Source organism: Coregonus clupeaformis, chromosome 17 (assembly GCF_020615455.1).
Source record: "Coregonus clupeaformis isolate EN_2021a chromosome 17, ASM2061545v1, whole genome shotgun sequence".
In the NCBI taxonomy this organism is placed as follows: Eukaryota; Metazoa; Chordata; class Actinopteri; order Salmoniformes; family Salmonidae; genus Coregonus; species Coregonus clupeaformis.
This window is the reverse complement of record NC_059208.1, coordinates 26,736,850-26,754,707: the sequence shown is the minus strand read 5'-3', so window position 1 is coordinate 26,754,707 and position 17,858 is coordinate 26,736,850. Positions and strand designations below refer to the sequence as shown.

The following is a 17,858-nucleotide window of genomic DNA, read 5'->3' as shown; positions in this document are numbered from 1 at the left end:
TTCAAACATGTTGGTATTACAGACTCAGTCAGGGACATGTTGAAAATGTCAGTGAAGACACTTGCCAGTTGGTCAGCACATGCTCGGAGTACACGTCCTGGTAATCCGTCTGGCCCTGCGGCCTTGTGAATGTTGACCTGCTTAAAAGTCTTACTCACATCGGCTACGGAGAGTGTGATCACATAGTCATCCAGAACAGCTGGTGCTCTCATGCATGCTTCAGTGTTGCTTGCCTTGAAGCGAGCATAGAAGTAGTTTAGCTCGTCTGGAAGTCTTGTGTCACTGGGCAGCTCGCAGCTGTGCTTCCCTTTGTAGTCTGTAATAGTTTTCAAGCCCTGCCACATCCGATGAGCGTCAGAGCCAGTTTAGTACGATTCAATCTTAGTCCTGTATTGACTCTTTGCCTGTTTGATGGTTCGTCGGAGGGCATAGCGCGATTTCTTATAAGCGTCCGGGTTAGAGTCCCGCTCCTTGAAAGCGGCAGCTCTACCCTTTAGCTCAGTGCGGATGTTTCCTGTAATCCATGGCTTCTGGTTGGGGTATGTACGTACGGTCACTGTGGGGACGACATCATCGATGCACATATTGATGAAGCCAGTGACTGATGTGGTGTACTCCTCAATGCTATCTGAAGAATCCCGGAACATGTTCCAGTCTGTGCTAGCAAAACAGTCCTGTAGCTTAGCATCTGCATCATCTGACCACTTTTTATTAACCGAATCACTGGTGCTTCCTGCTTTAGTTTTTGCTTATAAGCAGGAATCAGGAGGATAGAGTTATGGTCAGATTTGCCAAATGGAGGGCGAGGGAGAGCTTTGTATGCATCTCTATGTGTGGAGTAAAGGTGGTCTAGAGTTTTTTTTCCTCTGGTTGCACATTTAACATGCTGGTAGAAATTAGGTAAAACGGATTTAAGTTTCCCTACATTAAAGTCCCCGGCCACTAGGAGCGCTGCCTCTGGATGAGCATTTTCCTGTTGACTTATGGCATTATACAGCTCATTCAGTGCAATCTTAATGCCAGCATTGGTTTGTGGTGGTAAATAGACAGCTATGAAAAATATAGATGAAAACTCTCTTGGTAAATAGTGTGGTCTACAGCTTATCATAAGATACTCTACCTCAGGCGAGCAAAACCTAGAGACTTTCTTAGTATTTGATTTTGTGCACCAGCTGTTGTTTACAAATATACACAGACCGCCACCCCTTGTCTTACCGGAGTCAGCCGTTCTATCCTGCCGATGTAGCGTATAGCCCGCTAGCTGTATGTTGTCCATGTCGTCGTTCAGCCACGACTCGGTGAAACATAAGATATTACAGTTTTTAATGTCCCGTTGGTAGGATAACCGTAATCTTATGTCATCCCATTTATTCTCAAATTATTGAAGATTGGCTAATAGGATTGACAGGAGAGGCAGTTTACTCGCTCGCCGTCGGATCCTTACAAGGCACCCCGACCTACGTCCACGATATCTCCGTCTCTTTCTCATGCGAATGACGGGGATTTGGGCCTTGTCGAGTGTCTGTAGGATATCCTTCGCGGCTGCCTCGTTGAAGAAAAAATCTTCGTCCAATACGAGGTGAGTAATTGCTGTCCTGATATCCAGAAGCTCTTTTTGGTTATAAGAGACGATGGTAGAAACATTATGTACAAAATAACACGGAAAAACACACATAATAGTACAATTGGTTAGAGGGCGGTAAATCGTCAGTGTGTTCAAATGTAGCAAGTTATGTAGGTAAGGCAATAAATAGGCCAAAGTGCAAAATAATTACAGTTAGTATTAACACTGGAATGATAGATGTGCAAGAGATGATGTGCAAATAGAGATACTGGGGTGCAAATGAGCAAAATAAATAACAATATGGGGATGAGGTAGTTGGGTGGGCTAATTTCAGATGGGCTGTGTACAGGTGCAGTGATCGGTAAGGTGCTCTGACAACTGATGCTTAATGTTAGTGAGGGAGATATGAGTCTCCAGCTTCAGAGATTTTTGCAATTTGTTCCAGTCATTGGCAGCAGAGAACTGGAAGGAATGGTGGCCAAAGGAGGTGTTGGCTTTGGGGATGACCAGTGAGATATACCTGCTGGAGCGCATACTACGGGTGGGTGTTGCTATGGTGACCAATGAGCTAAGATAAGGTGGTGATTTGCCTAGCAGTGATTTATAGATGGCCTGGAGCCAGTGGGTTTGGCGACGAATATGTAGTGAGGACCAGCCAACAAGAGCGTACAGGTCACAGTGGTGGGTAGTATATGGGGATTTGGTGACAAAACGGATGGCACTGTGATAGACTACATCCAATTAGCTGAGTAGAGTGTTGGAGGCTATTTTGTAAATGACATCGCCGAAGTCAAGGATCGGTAGGATAGTCAGTTTTACGAGGGCATGTTTGGCAGCATGAGTGAAGGAGGCTTTGTTGCGAAATAGGAAGCAGATTCTAGATGTAACTTTGGATTGGAGATGCTTAATGTGGGTCTGGAAGGAGAGTTTACAGTCTAACCAGACACCTAGGTATTTGTAGTTGTCCACATACTCTAGGTCAGACCCGTCGAGAGTAGTGATTCTAGTCGGGTGGGCGGGTGCCAGCAGCGTTCGAGCATGCATTTAGTTTTACTAGTGTTTAAGAGCAGTTGGAGAATACTGAAGGAGTGTTGTATGGCATTGAAGCTCGTTTGGAGGTTTGTTAACACAGTGTCCAATGAAGGGCCAGATGTATACAAAATGGTGTCGTCTGCGTAGAGGTGGATCTGAGAGTCACCAGCAGCAAGAGCGACATCATTGATATACACAGAGAAAAGAGTCGGCCCAAGAATTGAACCCTGTGGCAACCCCATAGAGACTGCCATAGGTCCAGACAGCAGACCCTCCGATTTGACACATTGAACTCTATCTGAGAAGTAGTTGGTGAACCAGGCGAGGCAGTCATTTGAGAAACCAAGGCTATTTAGTCTGCCAATAAGAATGCGGTGGTTGACAGAGTCGAAAGCCTTGGCCAAGTCGATGAAGACGGCTGCACAGTACTGTCTATTATCGATCGCGGTTATAATATCATTTAGCACCTTGAGCGTGGCTGAGGTGCACCCATGACCAGCTCGGAAACCGGATTGCATAGCGGAGAAGGTACGGTGGGATTCGAAATGGTCGGTGATCTGTTTGTTAACTTGCTTTCAAAAACTTTCGAAAGGTAGGGCAGGATGGATATAGGTCTGTAACAGTTTGGATCTAGAGTGTCACCCCCTTTGAAGAGGGGGATGACCGCGGCAGCTTTCCAATCTCTGGGATCTCAGACGTTACGAAAGAGAGGTTGAACAGGCTAGTAATAGGGGTTGCGACAATTTTGGCGGCTAGTTTTAGAAAGACAGGGTCCAGTTTGTCTAGCCCAGATGATTTGTAGGGGTCCAGATTTTGTAGCTCTTTCAGAACATCAGCTGTCTGAATTTGTGTGAAGGAGAAGCGGGGGGGGCATGGGCAAGTTGCAGCGGAGGGTGCAGAGCTGGTGGCCGGGGTAGTGGTAGCCAGGTGGAAAGCATGGCCAGCCGTAGCAAAATGCTTGTTGAAATTCTCGATTATTGTCGATTTATCGGTGGTGATAGTGTTTCCTAGCCTCAGTGCAGTGGGCAGTTGGGAGGAGGTGCTCTTATTCTCCATGGACTTTACAGTGTCCCAAAACCTTTTGGAGTTAGTGCTACAGGATGCACATTTCTGTTTGAAAAGCTAGCCTTTGCTTTCCTAACTGCTTGTGTATATTGGTTCCTAACTTCCCTGAAAAGTTGCATATCACGGGGGCTTTTCGATGATAATGCAGTACGCCACAGGATGTTTTTGTGCTGGTCAAGGGCAGTCAAGTCTGAGGAGAACCAGGGAATACATGTGTAGATATGAGTTAACAGGGCTTTGCAGCAGTGCTGCCAACCGTCCACTACCTAGGATTCTCTCCAAGCTACTATGTGAACCTAACAATTTAGAAAATGTATTGTTGCATGTAAACAACCTTAAAACAAATAGTGTATGTTGTGTCTGTATATTGTATGCATTTGTCTATGGAACAATATAAACAGCCCCCTTCTATTCTTGTCCTATCCTCTAGTCCATCACGTCAGGCCTACGTACCTTTATTTTTCTTTAAGAGATTTTTGGCTCACAGGGGGGAGTCTTTCCTTCCTCTCAAATGTATAATTATCTTACTATCTAAATATAACTATTTACAGTATACACATGAACCAAGCCAAGAATGAAGACAAAGGACTGTGAAATGCTCCTTTGTGAGTGTTACTCATAGATTGCTGATGTGACAGAGAATGAAAGCTGTTTGCTCCATCAAGATACATTTTCAGAAATTACCTAAATCATTCCAGTGTCGAGTTAAAGTAACTGTAATAGTCTAGTCCAGAAAGTCTGAGAATACATTTTTAAATGTCACTTACGCAAACAAATGACATCTAAGAATAAAGAGGAATTCAGTTTTTATTGAATTCAGCTGAACAGGATTTAATTATCTTGTCTATTGTCAACAGGAATGTGCTTGGAGTTCCCAAAACCTGTGGTCGATCTCAGGGTTCAATCCAGTTTAGTGTTATGATGCTTGGGCTATAAAATAATTTTCTGCTGGAAAACATTATATACAGGTTCATTCATTGACCTCAGTATTAGAGATGTCCCTACTCGTTATATATTTAATGACCACGCAGGACTGTGACATACACCCTGTGGGGATCTATTTTCTCATAATTGGATCTGGATGTGATGAATAGCTTAGAAGGAATGCATTGGTGATTAAACGTAGAAGGTTTGTACTGTACTGATATAAATTGTTTCACATAACAAGCTGTGATTAATGTGAGGAGCTGTTTTAGGGAGTAGGGGGAGATAAGAACTTGTGTCTCAAAATATTAGACTACACTGCCTCTTTGTGATCTGTGAACCGTCCAAGGACCGTACTGCAAAAGTGCTGACTTTCTGGATAAGTTGCAAAACAACTAGACACCTGGCAACAGTGGAGCGCCAAGGGGCTGGGACCAGCCTGTGCGCCAACGGATAGGCTGAGTAAGTCTAAACCACGCTCAGTCTCTATTCTGATTGGCCAGCAGGGAGCGGGGACTATCTCTGTCAGAGTATTTTAAGAAGAACTCATAACAATGGCTTAGTTCTCTGAGTGCCCTGCGTGGTATTTCAGTGGACCCGTATATACGAACATCATATTTACCATTGAAGTGTTTGCATTAATTAAAATACTAGTCTATTTTAGAAGACGTGTATTGACCTCTTTTGTTCCTAATACCAGATTTGAATTGACACATTTAACAACCCTTAGCTCACCCTTTCCCTTCCTGTGAATGCAAGGCATGTTGTGCTACACATTTATATCATTTTATCTGGGCGAAAGGGATCCAATGGGGCAAAACCAACACCCTATAGACTCCTTGGATCCTTTCAAAGACGTATTTTACATTGAGATTGTAATAGAAATCGTTTCAGAGTGCATTCACAGACTGACAGACAAGTGAGGGCAAGCAACAAGGGTTAAAAAGGAAAACAACAGCTTTTATATTTCTCCAGACTTCCAAGTTCCTTAACCCTAACTCAACTTTCTAGTTACAGAATTGTTCATAAGCATAATTATGGGAAACATCTTCCACCCCAGCCTCCAACCCCCAATCCAGTCCAGCCATCTACAAGGCAACTTGAGGGTGTGTGGCAGAGGAGGCTGGTTGGAGGAGCTATAGGAAGACAGGCTCATTGTAATGGCTGGAATGGAATCAATGGAACGGAGTCAATATGTTTGATGTGTTTGATTACGTTCCATTTATTCCATTCCAGGTGCCCCGTGTAGCTCAATTGGTAGAGCATGGCACTTGCAACGCCAGGGTTGTGGGTTCGATTCCTACGGGGGGCCAGTATGAAAAATGTATGCACTCACTTACTGTAAGTCGCTCTGGATAAGAGCGTCTACTAAATGACTAAAATGTAATTACAATGAGCCCGTCATCCTATAGCTCCTCCCACCAGCCTCCTCTGGTGTGTGGCACTTAAATGTCACGAGAGACCCATGGTGTCTGTCTGGGGTTTCTGTTAAGAATGTGTGTGTGTGTACAGTACGTGGTGGTATTTGTGTTTTTATTATCTAAACTAGTGTTGCAATTCTGGCACCAAAACAACACCCCATTGTTCATCTGGCCATTGTTTGTTTACCAGCATGAGAGGTGGACAAAGAAGGGAACCGTGCCTGGTCTACACTTTGGGGACTGGCGTCATGTGGCATCCCAAAAACATGAGGGTGTGGGGTCCTTGTTTTGGGGAGTGTGCCTTGACTAGCCATTGTCACCTGAGACTGATGGTATTTTACTTATTCATCAACTAAGATCTGGACCCAAGATATAACTCAGCAAAACAGTCAGGGCTAGTTCATATTCCTTTTCACCTAAAAGGATAGTGGTTTTGGTAGCTTGCTGCATTGCCAAACTTCCCTGTACTTCTCTGAATCAAGGGATGAACATGACAAGAAGGAGGAGTGAGAAAAGAAGAGAGGGGAGGAGGGAACAAACATAATCACAGCTGGGAACGGCACTTTTTCCCCGTTGTGTGCCAACTTTCATAAAGAGCACGCTCCCCTATAATGAGAGAAAATGAGAGGCTGTTGATAATCGCTGTGATAGGCAGCCTCAATGGAAGGGCTGGGTCTCCAATGGCTGAGGAGCCTGCGATTGACTCACTATCAGCGTTGAGGTGCTGGGAAGGGCTGGCTGGCACTGGGACCCCATGGCTGATATAATGATATGGCTTCAGAGGTGTGGCGGCCTGGTTGACAACACTGGAGTGATACTGAGCTCCTACTGGGTGGCGGGCCAGATAAAAGGAGGGTGATGATGCTGTTGGAGTGTGTGTGTGTGTGTGTGTGTGTGTGTGTGTGTGTGTGTGTGTGTGTGTGTGTGTGTGTGTGTGTGTGTGTGTGTGTGTGTGTGTGTGTGTGTGTGTGTGTGTGTGTGTGTGTGTGTGTGTGTGTGTGTGTGTGTGTGTGTGAAGATCAGATATTGGTTGCTAAGCTGTGATTACATCACCTACCACCATTTTTTTAGATAGCTGTCATGCCAGAGTGACAGGCCAATGCTTTGCCCTATATGAGTATGTGAGTGTGCACCTTAAATAGACAAGTCTTGTACCAAGATGAAGAGCACATAGGTTTCCTGCTTGGCTTGAAACTGAACTGTATTTTCATAGGATTCTGTGAAAAAATACTTAATTTGCGTCCCAAATGACCTTGATGCTCATTTTACGATAAACACCATGCCCTAGTTTCCAGGATGTTCACAATCAAAGGGGAAGATGCGGTGCCGGAGTTGGCAGATTGTTAATTTGATTGCAAGATTTATACTGGAAATGTGTGTACATAATCTCCTTTTATCTCTACATTTGAAGTGAAGGATCCCACTGGGCACAGACATCAGTTCATCTAGTTTTGATTTACATTTCGTTGAGTTGTCAACTAACGTGAATTCAATGTAAAATCAACAAAAAATATCACCGTCATTGGATTTAGGTTAAAAGTTGGGTGGAAGAAAAATGAAATGCCCTCATGTTGATGATTTTTTTTCAAATCCAATCAATTTTCCACATTGATTCAATGTCATCACATTGTGTTTTTTGGTTGAAATGACGTGGAAACAATGTTCATTCAACCAGCTTGGGCCCAGTGGGATCTAACATGACTTGATATAAGCAAGCACATTTATCAGTGGACTGTTATATTATGTGAATCTTGGGATTCATCACATTGGAATTGTGGTGTCTAAGCAATTTATGACTTTGCTAACGTTTGCAAATGGTATCTTAGAGGATGTTGATTCAGCTTAGGGAAGCATCTGGAGAACAGTTCTATAGGGGCACCCTAAAACAGAGGAAGTCTGTTGTGTGGAGACATGGGATTGGTCTGTAGGGGAAACCACCCATATCATGTTAAAGATTATAAATACTTGGTTGGGACAAAGGAGGACAGAATAACATATTACAGATTGGGTCCGTTGTTCTCAAGATGCCTGCAGATGTCTGTAAATTTACGCTGAAATCTTTTGAAATAATAAACCTTTATAATCAAAGTACAGTGTAAGCGGACTCCTTGTTCTCACAGCATAATTAGCAACATATTTTTAGATACCACAGAATCATTACATATGTGTTTTATTTCACCAAGAGTTTGATATGATCACTATTGTGGCATTAGCCTGGGCTTGGAATCCTGGGTAAAGAGACGACCAGAGATGGTCAGTGGCTGCGTAGTTAGTGAGAGGAAGGATGACAGGAGACAACAATCTTAGAGTTTATTTTCTAGTGTATAGCAACAGTTGTCTCCTGATCACATATAGTTCTAGTAGGGTATATCCTGATCTAGTCGGCCAGTCCCAAGACTGTGAATAGGATGCTTTCATATATGATACATTATAAATACATTTGATGTACAGTTGTAGGATCTTAATTTGATCACCCTGTTGAAGGAGAACTTTTCTGCAATGTAGAACATGTCAAACTTGTAGTTTATTTGAGGTTTAAAAAGGCTTCTGAAGTTTGTAATTTCCACTTTGAAATTCAGACTTGATTTTCCCTTATGAAAAATGTATCAACCCCTACAAAAATGTCCATTAATTTTAATCAACATAATCATTCACATTTCCTGTTACTGCAGGATTATTTTCCTGCTGTAGAAAACTGGCTCAAATTAAGATACTACATCTGTATCTGGAATTTACCAAGCTATACAATCTCATCAAAATAATGAAACAATCCATAAACAATAAAGGGCATGATTATTCGAAACATGAAATTAGCAATTACTTGGCCTTGTTATCTAAATTTAGTTTGTTTTTAAAGAAATTAAAAACATATTTTGCTTTTTTTACTTTATCATGAGTAAAGAAAAAATTAACATTATGGGAACAGAAAAATGTAGTCAAGAAATTAATAGGCTTTACTAAATCAAGAATACATGTTTTATTTGCATAGCTTAATTTCAGATGAACTTGCTCTTTAACTAAAACTGATGGAGTCGAGTGATACAAATATCTTCTTCCATCTCGTCCCTGGGGGAGTGGGGAGTACGGAGTTCCTTTTATCCGGTGTTTTGGAGGGGATGCAGGGGCCTGCGGTGGCGCCTGATAGGGTAGGGTAGGCTACTTTCAAGCATTCATCTTCCCCGGTGGATGAGCTGAACCGAAAATGTTAAGGGGTGTGGATTTGAGCAGGGGAGGGGGGCGTGCAGAGATTTGAGAGATTGTGGGATCCCTGTCTGTCTCCCTGGTTCTCCCCTCTTTGCTTATAAAAGCATGAAACACATGTCTCCACCGCAGTTGTATTTCGCGCGCAATTGCATGCAGCAGGTGTCAAGGACTACATCAATCCATTCATTGAGGATAGTGGCAACGTTGAGGTAGAAATGGCTGAATCGATGCTCATCTTGAGAATGTGTTCCATAATGATGGTCCTTGGTTTTTCAGGTAAGAATACAAAATCCTAAACTCTTCTTCAAGGTTTGAATATTTCTATAAATAAACATATTAATTAGGCCTACTTTGATATTTGTTGGGAGTGGGATTATTTTTTGTTTTTAATTGTATTTATTCGATTATTTATTTGTTTATTTGTTAATTATTTGTCAATATGCATTTGCCTATAGTTTAAATAATATATACATATATAGACACAAAATGTCACTGTTGGAGTTCATTTGTTTGAATATGGGGTATGTATGCCTCAGTGTAATGACTTTCTTCATTAAAATCCTTGGCAGAAATGGTTTTTATCCATATCCAATATACTATTTAAATATCAGTATATCAGAGCTGGTATAGCCTATATATGACGATCATATCACTGCTGCAGATGTAGGATCTTAATTTGATCACCCTGTTGCAGGAGAACTTTCCTGCGATGTGGGACATTTAAAAACTTGGTGTGTGTTTAAAAAGGCTTCTGAAGTTTGTAATTTCCACTTTGACATTTCAGACTTCATTTCCACTTAAGATACATTTATCAACCCCTACAAAAATGTACATTAATTATAATCCACATAATAAGTCACATTTCCTGTTGCTGCAGGATTATTTTCCTGCTGTAGAAAACTGGCTTCCCCTCACAGGGAACATGGTTCACAGTTTGTGTTCTGTCATGAGATTCACTGGACTTGTTTGTCTTACTTTTCATTTACATGTTTTTTAATCTTACCTAAGTGATTCAATCCAACTTTACAGAGCTAACTAATGTGAACATTTTCCTTGCCAATTTTCCCTACATGTACAGTATACAGCATTTTCAACACATTCCTCAAGTACATGAATGTGGTACTACATCCATACAGCATTCCTAATACTAGAACATAGGAGAGAATACTGAGTTTGGTCATTATGTTAAAACATTTGATAGAATAAATCCAATCTCTACTGAGTTTCATCAGCGTGAGGTGTACCCAGAGCAATGTCCAAGCTCATCTATTCCTGATGCTGAATTGTAATAGGAGATAAATGCTTTCTGAATCCATCCCAGCCCATAACTTGGCAGTGATCTTTAAAATGCCGAAGAAGAGATGCCAACTAACTACTCTTATTCTAATTCCACCACATCTAAACTCATCCTAATTAATCCAGACGTGATTGTCAAAGCTGTATCTTCCCTCTGCTGTAATTTGGTTTTGGCTCCAAGAGCCCCCTGACCTTGTTTTCCACCCAAATTGATGATAGGGGATAGGAAAGCAAAAGGTTGGAAATCTATCCAACCATTTCACCTTTCAGTGGCCAAAAGAGACAAAGGACATAAAGAAAGAAAGTAAGTTATGAGGCGAAGGAGATGTGGCCATCTAAGAGAACTGGGACGCAGACATAGAGCCTGTCTCATCTACAGCCATACAGCCTGTCTCAGCCTCAGCCATATAGCCTGTCTCAGCCACAGCCATGCAGCCTGTCTCAGCCTCAGCCATATAGCCTGTCTCAGCCACAGCCATGCAGCCTGTCTCAGCCACAGCCATACAGCCTGTCTCAGCCACAGCCATACAGCCTGTCTCATCCTCAATACAGGAAGGAATAGTGTGCTGCTCAGGAAGTCCACCACTTTCAAGGTCCCTGCCTTTCTTTTCCTGGCCGCCTGTCAGCGTGCTGCAATTAGTCCCTAGGAGCCTATTTATAGGCCTATCTTACTATCTCCAGTTAAACAATAGGACAATAGGGTACACACATGCTCTGTCTGATGGCAATCTGCAGGGCTTCAGCGTTGACAGGAGCAATTGAGACCTCTCTCTGGCAGGTTTCCCAGGTCAAATCAATCAACTGATCTCTCTTGTAAATGTACAGTGTTGATGAGTGCACCGTTACAGTTTGTAGTAGAGATACAGTGTAGAACATAGATGGTAGATAAATGACAGGTGAGGTTTGGTGGTATTTGATTAATCATACTAATGTATTCTTAATCAATTCGATAGGCAGGCCCAAATGTTTGGCTCTGGGTTCTCATTTTCAATAGTTATTCCAGAATATGGAAGTTTCAAGTGGTGTTACTGTTAGGTGTCTAAAAGGTTGTTATAATATTGCTCTTCTTCTTCACTGTCTCAGAGTCCAAAATGGAAATCATCACCCACACAGCAGATGTGTTGCTGGGTGAGAATTCCATGCTCCTCTGCAAAGGTTGGTACAATGTTCTGGCCATTTCCATAAGAGCAACATTTTACCCTGCTTGAACAAATACAATATAATGCGAAAAATGTAAAGGGTAGAGTGTCTTCTGCATATTGTAGTACACTGGCATATGCAGTTGTATGAATTTATATATCCTTAACAAATTATTAATATATGATACACACAACCACACATAACCCCTCTTAGCTGGTGGGGAAGGAGAGATCACCTGGCAGAAAGATGGAGAGGATGCTGAAGATGAACAGGTTGAGAAAGTGGATGAGACATCGTCAAAACTGTTCATCAGGAATGCCAAGATGGAGGATACAGGACGGTACACATGCCTCTGTGAATTTGAGACAGGTCACAGAGATGATGTATCCTTGACCATCTTTGTCTACGGTAAGATGTTTAAAGTAAAACTTTTCACCTGGCTAATATGACCAAGAGTCAGTGTTGAAGGGTATTTCTTGTATTGTTTGAGTATTGAGCTAATTAATGTTGGCTTGCAAGATCAAAGACGCTATATTGCTCATATCCCTATCACACACACACACACGTTTGACCCCTAACCCTAACCCTTAACCCTAACCTTAACCCCAAACCCCCAACTCAATTCCTAACCCTAAACCTAACCCCTAACTCTAACCCTAATTCTAACCCTAACCCTAAACCTAACCCCTAAGCCTAAAATAGCCTTTTTCCTCGTGGGGAACGGTGACATTTTCACAGTGACCATCTCGCTCTCTCCATCCCTCTCTCAACTCACCCAGAGCGGCCATCTTTCGGGCAAACACCGGTCTACCATGAGTTCCTGGAGGGTCAAGATGCGGTTATCACCTGCTTGGTCACTGGCAAGCCGGGGGTGGAAGTCAACTGGGAGAGGGACCATCAGAAACTGCACTCTGACGGTAGGAGGGGTGCCCTCGCAATAGCCGCTTCTGACAGTTCACGTGGTATGGGGGTCTCTTAGCTTCCTAGCTCCTCACACTAGCTGCTGCCTGCCTGTGACTGATGGAGAGGTGGCGATGGTGGACACGCTGTTGAGGGGCGGGAGGGGTCATGCAGCTCATAGGCTATTCCGATTTGCCACCAAATCGAGGGATGCTTTCCGGACTCTTCCCCGGAAACATCTGATTCAAATCTGACAACCTTAAAGAGAGAGCGTGATTGCTTTTTGAAGCTTGGTTATAATGATGATGAAGCAGACAGAACGTGTTCCTGACGCTGAGATGGGGCTGATCTTTCTTTTCCCTGTTGCCATGTCTTGCTCCCAGCAGGTCGGATCACAATACTGAAAGACAACTCTCTACAGATCAAGAACATCAACAGGAAGGATCATGGATCCTATACCTGTGAGGGCAAAATCAAGGACCGGCACATTTCCGAAAAGCTCGTCATCACCATTTTTGTCAACGGTGGGGTTTACTCAAAGTGAAGGAGGGAATAAGGGATATTTTAGGATCTTTATTTCATATAAACTCTGTATAGACCAGAGGATTAGGTGTGGTGTTGTATTTGACTATACTAAATCATGTTTCCTCTGACCCTCCTGCTGTAGTTCCTCCCACAGTGAAGATCCATGAGGAGGTGAAGAATGTCATGGCCGGACCAGAGACCAATGTCTCCCTCAGCTGCCTGGTCGAGGGAGTCCCCCAACCGAACATCACCTGGACAACGTGAGTGTGTGTGTGTGTGTGTGTGTTTGCTCACACCACTCATGTGCATGTGTGTAAAGCCAGAGTTTCCTGCTCGATACAGTTTGCAATAAAACAGAGAGAGCGAGAGAGCGAGAGAGAGAGAGAGAGAGAGAGAGAGAGAGAGAGAGAGAGAGAGAGAGAGATAAAAGAGTGTATTGGAAAGTGTGTGTTTGGGTGAAGGCGTCCAGTGTGTCTATATTTATGTGGTCATCTATGTCTCAGTGCACCACTAATGTGGCGTGCCATCCTGTCTGTGAGGTTGACTGTGTGTCTCACTTCCTGTCAGCTTCCTTATCAGCACCGTGCTAATGTTCTGTAGCACCAGGCCTCACGTGTCTGTCTGTCTGTCTGTCTGTTGGCGCTTCCCTCCTCAGCCCAGACTCTTCAGATGAGTCCCGCTACAAGTACAACTCAGACAAGAGTGAGCTGATTATCTCGTCCGTAGTCAGGAGTGACTATGGAGAGTACATCTGCACGGCCAAGAATAAGATCGCAGAGAGCAGTGCCATGATCATGCTGGATGTCTCAGGTGTGGTTTTTTAGAGAACATCAGGAAACACACTCCTCCTGGAAACAAACAGCTTTAGCTTCATAAAACCAAGCTTTCTCCAAAAGAACAGATTAAAAATAGCTTGTTATTTGAATACTTCCTTCCAGATGTTTACGTTCCTGATATACAGAGACATCATGGAGAATTTGATTCTGTGTATGCAACCATTTTCTGTCAGACAGTCTAGTGAGCCTGAGCCAATAGAAGGTGTTTCGGAAAACAAACCATTTGATCCCATTCAAACCCATTACCTGTGTACCATTTTCAATTTGAATGTTAAACCAGGGAAAAGCAGCAGTGTGTGTCTCTCATCAGATAATAAATCAAAGTTAATCTTCAGGTGTCTGCACAGAATGAGTACCTTGAAGGAAAATGGGGAAGGTTCATGGTTTTTCAATTTCAGTCAAGTGGAGGGTATGGTATTTTTTAAAATCTAGTTCTGGGGAGGGTCATGTAATTTGTAATTGATGAAATTTCAATATTTCTCAGTGTTTTAGAATGAGTTGCTTATTAGGCTATATATGGACGTGTGCCTGATGCCACCCCTCATATCTGATTCTCCACTGGTTGGACAATATCAGGTGTGCCTATAGGCTATTTAGAGTGGTCTCAATCAAATGTAGGCTATAGGCTATGAAGTGCATGCTCGTAGAAGCACAGAGCAAAGTTATATTTCTAAGATAGCTGCTGGGATGGTGTAAATAAAACTAGGCTGCATTACACACTGCAATGGAAAATCCAACCCTGAGCCCCGGCCTCCTCTGCTCTTGCTGATCAAAAACCTTTTTGTGTCCTGCCTAACCAATGGCTGTGCTGTGTAGGCCTAAGGTGGCAGTTCAGGAGGAGAGTCCAAGGCATTTTTTTATTAGGCCTAGTCTAAAAAATGCACTAACTTGAGCACAGACTAGCCTATAGCTTATGTTCTGTTCAGATTGAGGAGAGCACAAAGATGAGAAGGAGGACCAGAGGTCAACTTTGATAGCTTGCTACTACTATCATTTATTTTGATTAAAAATAATATGTTTCTTGCCCATGTATTTCTTCAGAGGGCTTTGTGTTGGAGCATTTTCTTCCTATTTAAGAAATAAGAGAGAGGCCTACCTGTTTGACAGACAAAATTAGGTTATAGGCTGCTATATCCATAGATTTGTCCGTCAATTCCTCCACCCACCATGCACTCTTTAAATAGCCCACCCCCGTGTCAGTGAAGGGTTGTTAAGTTAAAACCAAGACACAAATTGAGGGGGTATGAGAGGGTATACCATAGGCCTACCTTTTATTAAAGAAAAGGGCAAAAAGCACAGGCCTACCCCTTGTTAAATTAAGATTTTGAAGAAAATAAAACAGAATCCGATTACATAAAATGATCTACACTAAATGTACAAAACACCTGCTCTTTCCATGACATAGACTGACCAGGTGAATCCAGGTGAACACTATGGTCCCTTATTGATGTCACGTGTTATTCAATCAGTGTAGATGAAGGGGAGAAGACAGGTTAAAGACAGGTTAAGCCTTAAGACAATTGAGACATGGATTATGTGTGCCATTCAGAGGGTGAATGGGCAAGACAAAACATATGCTGAGGAATATTTCTGTCTTTAATAAAGCCATGTGATGTGAAATCCATAGATTAGGACCAAATGAATTCATTTCAATTGACTGATTTCCTTCTATGAACTGTAACTCAGTAAAATCTTTGAAATTGTTGCATGTTGCGTTGATTTTTTTGTTCAGTATAATTCTGTCACTATCAGTTGATTAAGCTATTCACTTTCTGTCCAATAGAAGATGTTTAAACCCGGACAGCTTTTAGGGAAACACTTGTGACCTTCTCTCGTTGGGTCAAACCATGGAAGAAGAGCAGCCAGCAGTTAAAGCTTACATTTTTCTGCGTCGGTAGGCGTACTCCTCATATGTCTCAGATTTAATTATTTACAAACAGGGACAGGTTCATTGCAAACAAGACAAACTGATTTGGCATTGGAGAAATATGATAAGATGAACACATAGGCCTATCTCTCTGTCCAGTCTTAGCCTGTAATTTCGGTAATTTGTGTGGTATTAAAAAAGATTCTGCTAATATGTAAAATTACGTAGAATTACATGAAATGTTTATACATGTTTTCTCAGACCTGCAAATACGATGATAGATTTATGCAGTGCTTTTACTATAAAGGAAATCTTTCCACCTTGTCCACGGTGGTCTGCAAACCCACAACCTTCTGGCCCTGGCCGCAGCCCTGTGCGCAATCAACATTCCTGCGTTGCCATGTAATGCTTACAGGACAAAGAACAGTTTCTAAAACGTCATATCTAAGGCTCTGGTCTGTCCAAGGAGAGAGGGTAAACAGTAGACATGTTCCCTGCTTTCCACTTTATGTTTTCATTATTATTTTGGGTATAGGGGAGGGTCACTTGTTTTTTGTTTTTTATGTTCAGGGAAGGTTAAATATATTTTGCTGAAGGAAGGCCCATCAATTTTTATTTCAGAGAGGTTAGATTTTCTCCATGTAACCCTTATCATAAATAACGTTCACTCCCTAACCATACACAAGACCAATATCTTGCTGGCTTAACCATACACAAGACCAATATCTTGCTGGCTTAACCATACACAAGACCAATATCTTGCTGGCTTAACCATACACAAGACCAATATCTTGCTGGCTTAACCATACACAAGACCAATATCTTGCTGGCTTAACCATACACAAGACCAATATCATGCTGGTCTTCGAAGCCATCTGAACACACAACTCACAATCATTTTTCCTATTTAACAGAAGATGAATATATATTGTTAATAATTTGCACATATTCTTATCTAATGTAAATTGTTTGTGATTGTCACACAAAGCACTCAGTTCTTCCTGTCTCTTGTTCTGTACGTGTCTCCAGAGCATCCAGTAGCAATGCTGAGCCAGGAGAAGATGGAGGTGGAGCCTGGCCAGACACTCTCAGTGTCCTGTAATGTCTCAGGACACCCTATGCCCGCGCTGCAGTGGGTCAGGAAGACCAACAATGACCACCTCGTAAAAGTAGTAAGACAGACGTTTTTTTTAATTAAAAAGACTGATGATATGATACGTTCACACAGTGGCATTAATTACTAAAAACATTGGGGGAGAACCAGGCAGAGAATTAGTTTTTTGTTATATTTCTCTCCTCTGAATTCCTGTCTGGTTGTGTTTGTGTGGACACAGGACGCTGGTGGAGGTCGAGTGAGAATGGAGGATGGCTATGTCCTGGTCATTGACAATGTGACACCCTCTGATGGAGGTCTATACAGCTGCATGGCTATCAGTCCTGTTGGCAACACCTCCACAGACTTCAGCCTGCAGAGTAAGGCCACTCTTGACCTTCCTACTCTTTTATGATAATACTTAGCGCTAACACAACATCCCACTGGACACAGACGTCCGTTCAATGTTTAATTTTGATTTACAGTTGGTTGACTAACTAACTAAAATGTCACCATGTCATTGGATTTAGGTTAAAAGTTGGGTAAAAAACTTTTTTCAAATCCAATCAGTTTTTTTACGTTGATTCAACATCATCGCATTTAATTTTGGGGTTTAAATGACATGGAAACAACGTTGAGTCAACCAGTTTTCACCTTTCTATAAAGGGACAAGCAGCCACAAACCACTATAATATAAAAAAATAACTGAAAACAATGGGAGTTTTTAACTTAAGTGTAGGTACTCTATTTACATTTGCAGTGATCACCGTTTTTTGTTTCTAATGGCAATGTTCTTCTTCTTTCATCCTGACATGCTCATTCTCTCTTCACCTCTCTCTGTCTTTGAACTGCTCTGCACCTCCCTCCTTCCACCCTCTCGTTCTCCATTTTTCTCTTATCTCTCCTCCCCCAGCCTGGCCAGGTAAAGCATCCCAGGTGAGTGGCACCCCAGGGCCCACGTCGGTCCACTTCACCCTGGGGGGCTTCCCCT

At 42.4% G+C, this 17,858-nt stretch overlaps 1 protein-coding gene across 1 annotated transcript; it reads left to right on the top strand.

The window, feature by feature from the left end:
• Positions 1-9,328: 9,328 nt before the first annotated feature.
• Positions 9,329-17,857, top strand: LOC121556093 (neural cell adhesion molecule 1; the record flags this gene model as incomplete). Its single annotated transcript, XM_045225982.1, has 10 exons — positions 9,329-9,486; positions 11,590-11,661; positions 11,860-12,054; positions 12,426-12,563; positions 12,933-13,070; positions 13,214-13,331; positions 13,727-13,881; positions 16,804-16,946; positions 17,109-17,247; positions 17,781-17,857. Coding segments are annotated over exons 1-10 (1,236 nt in total), but the record flags the coding sequence as incomplete, so codon positions are not given.
• Position 17,858: the final 1 nt, after the last annotated feature.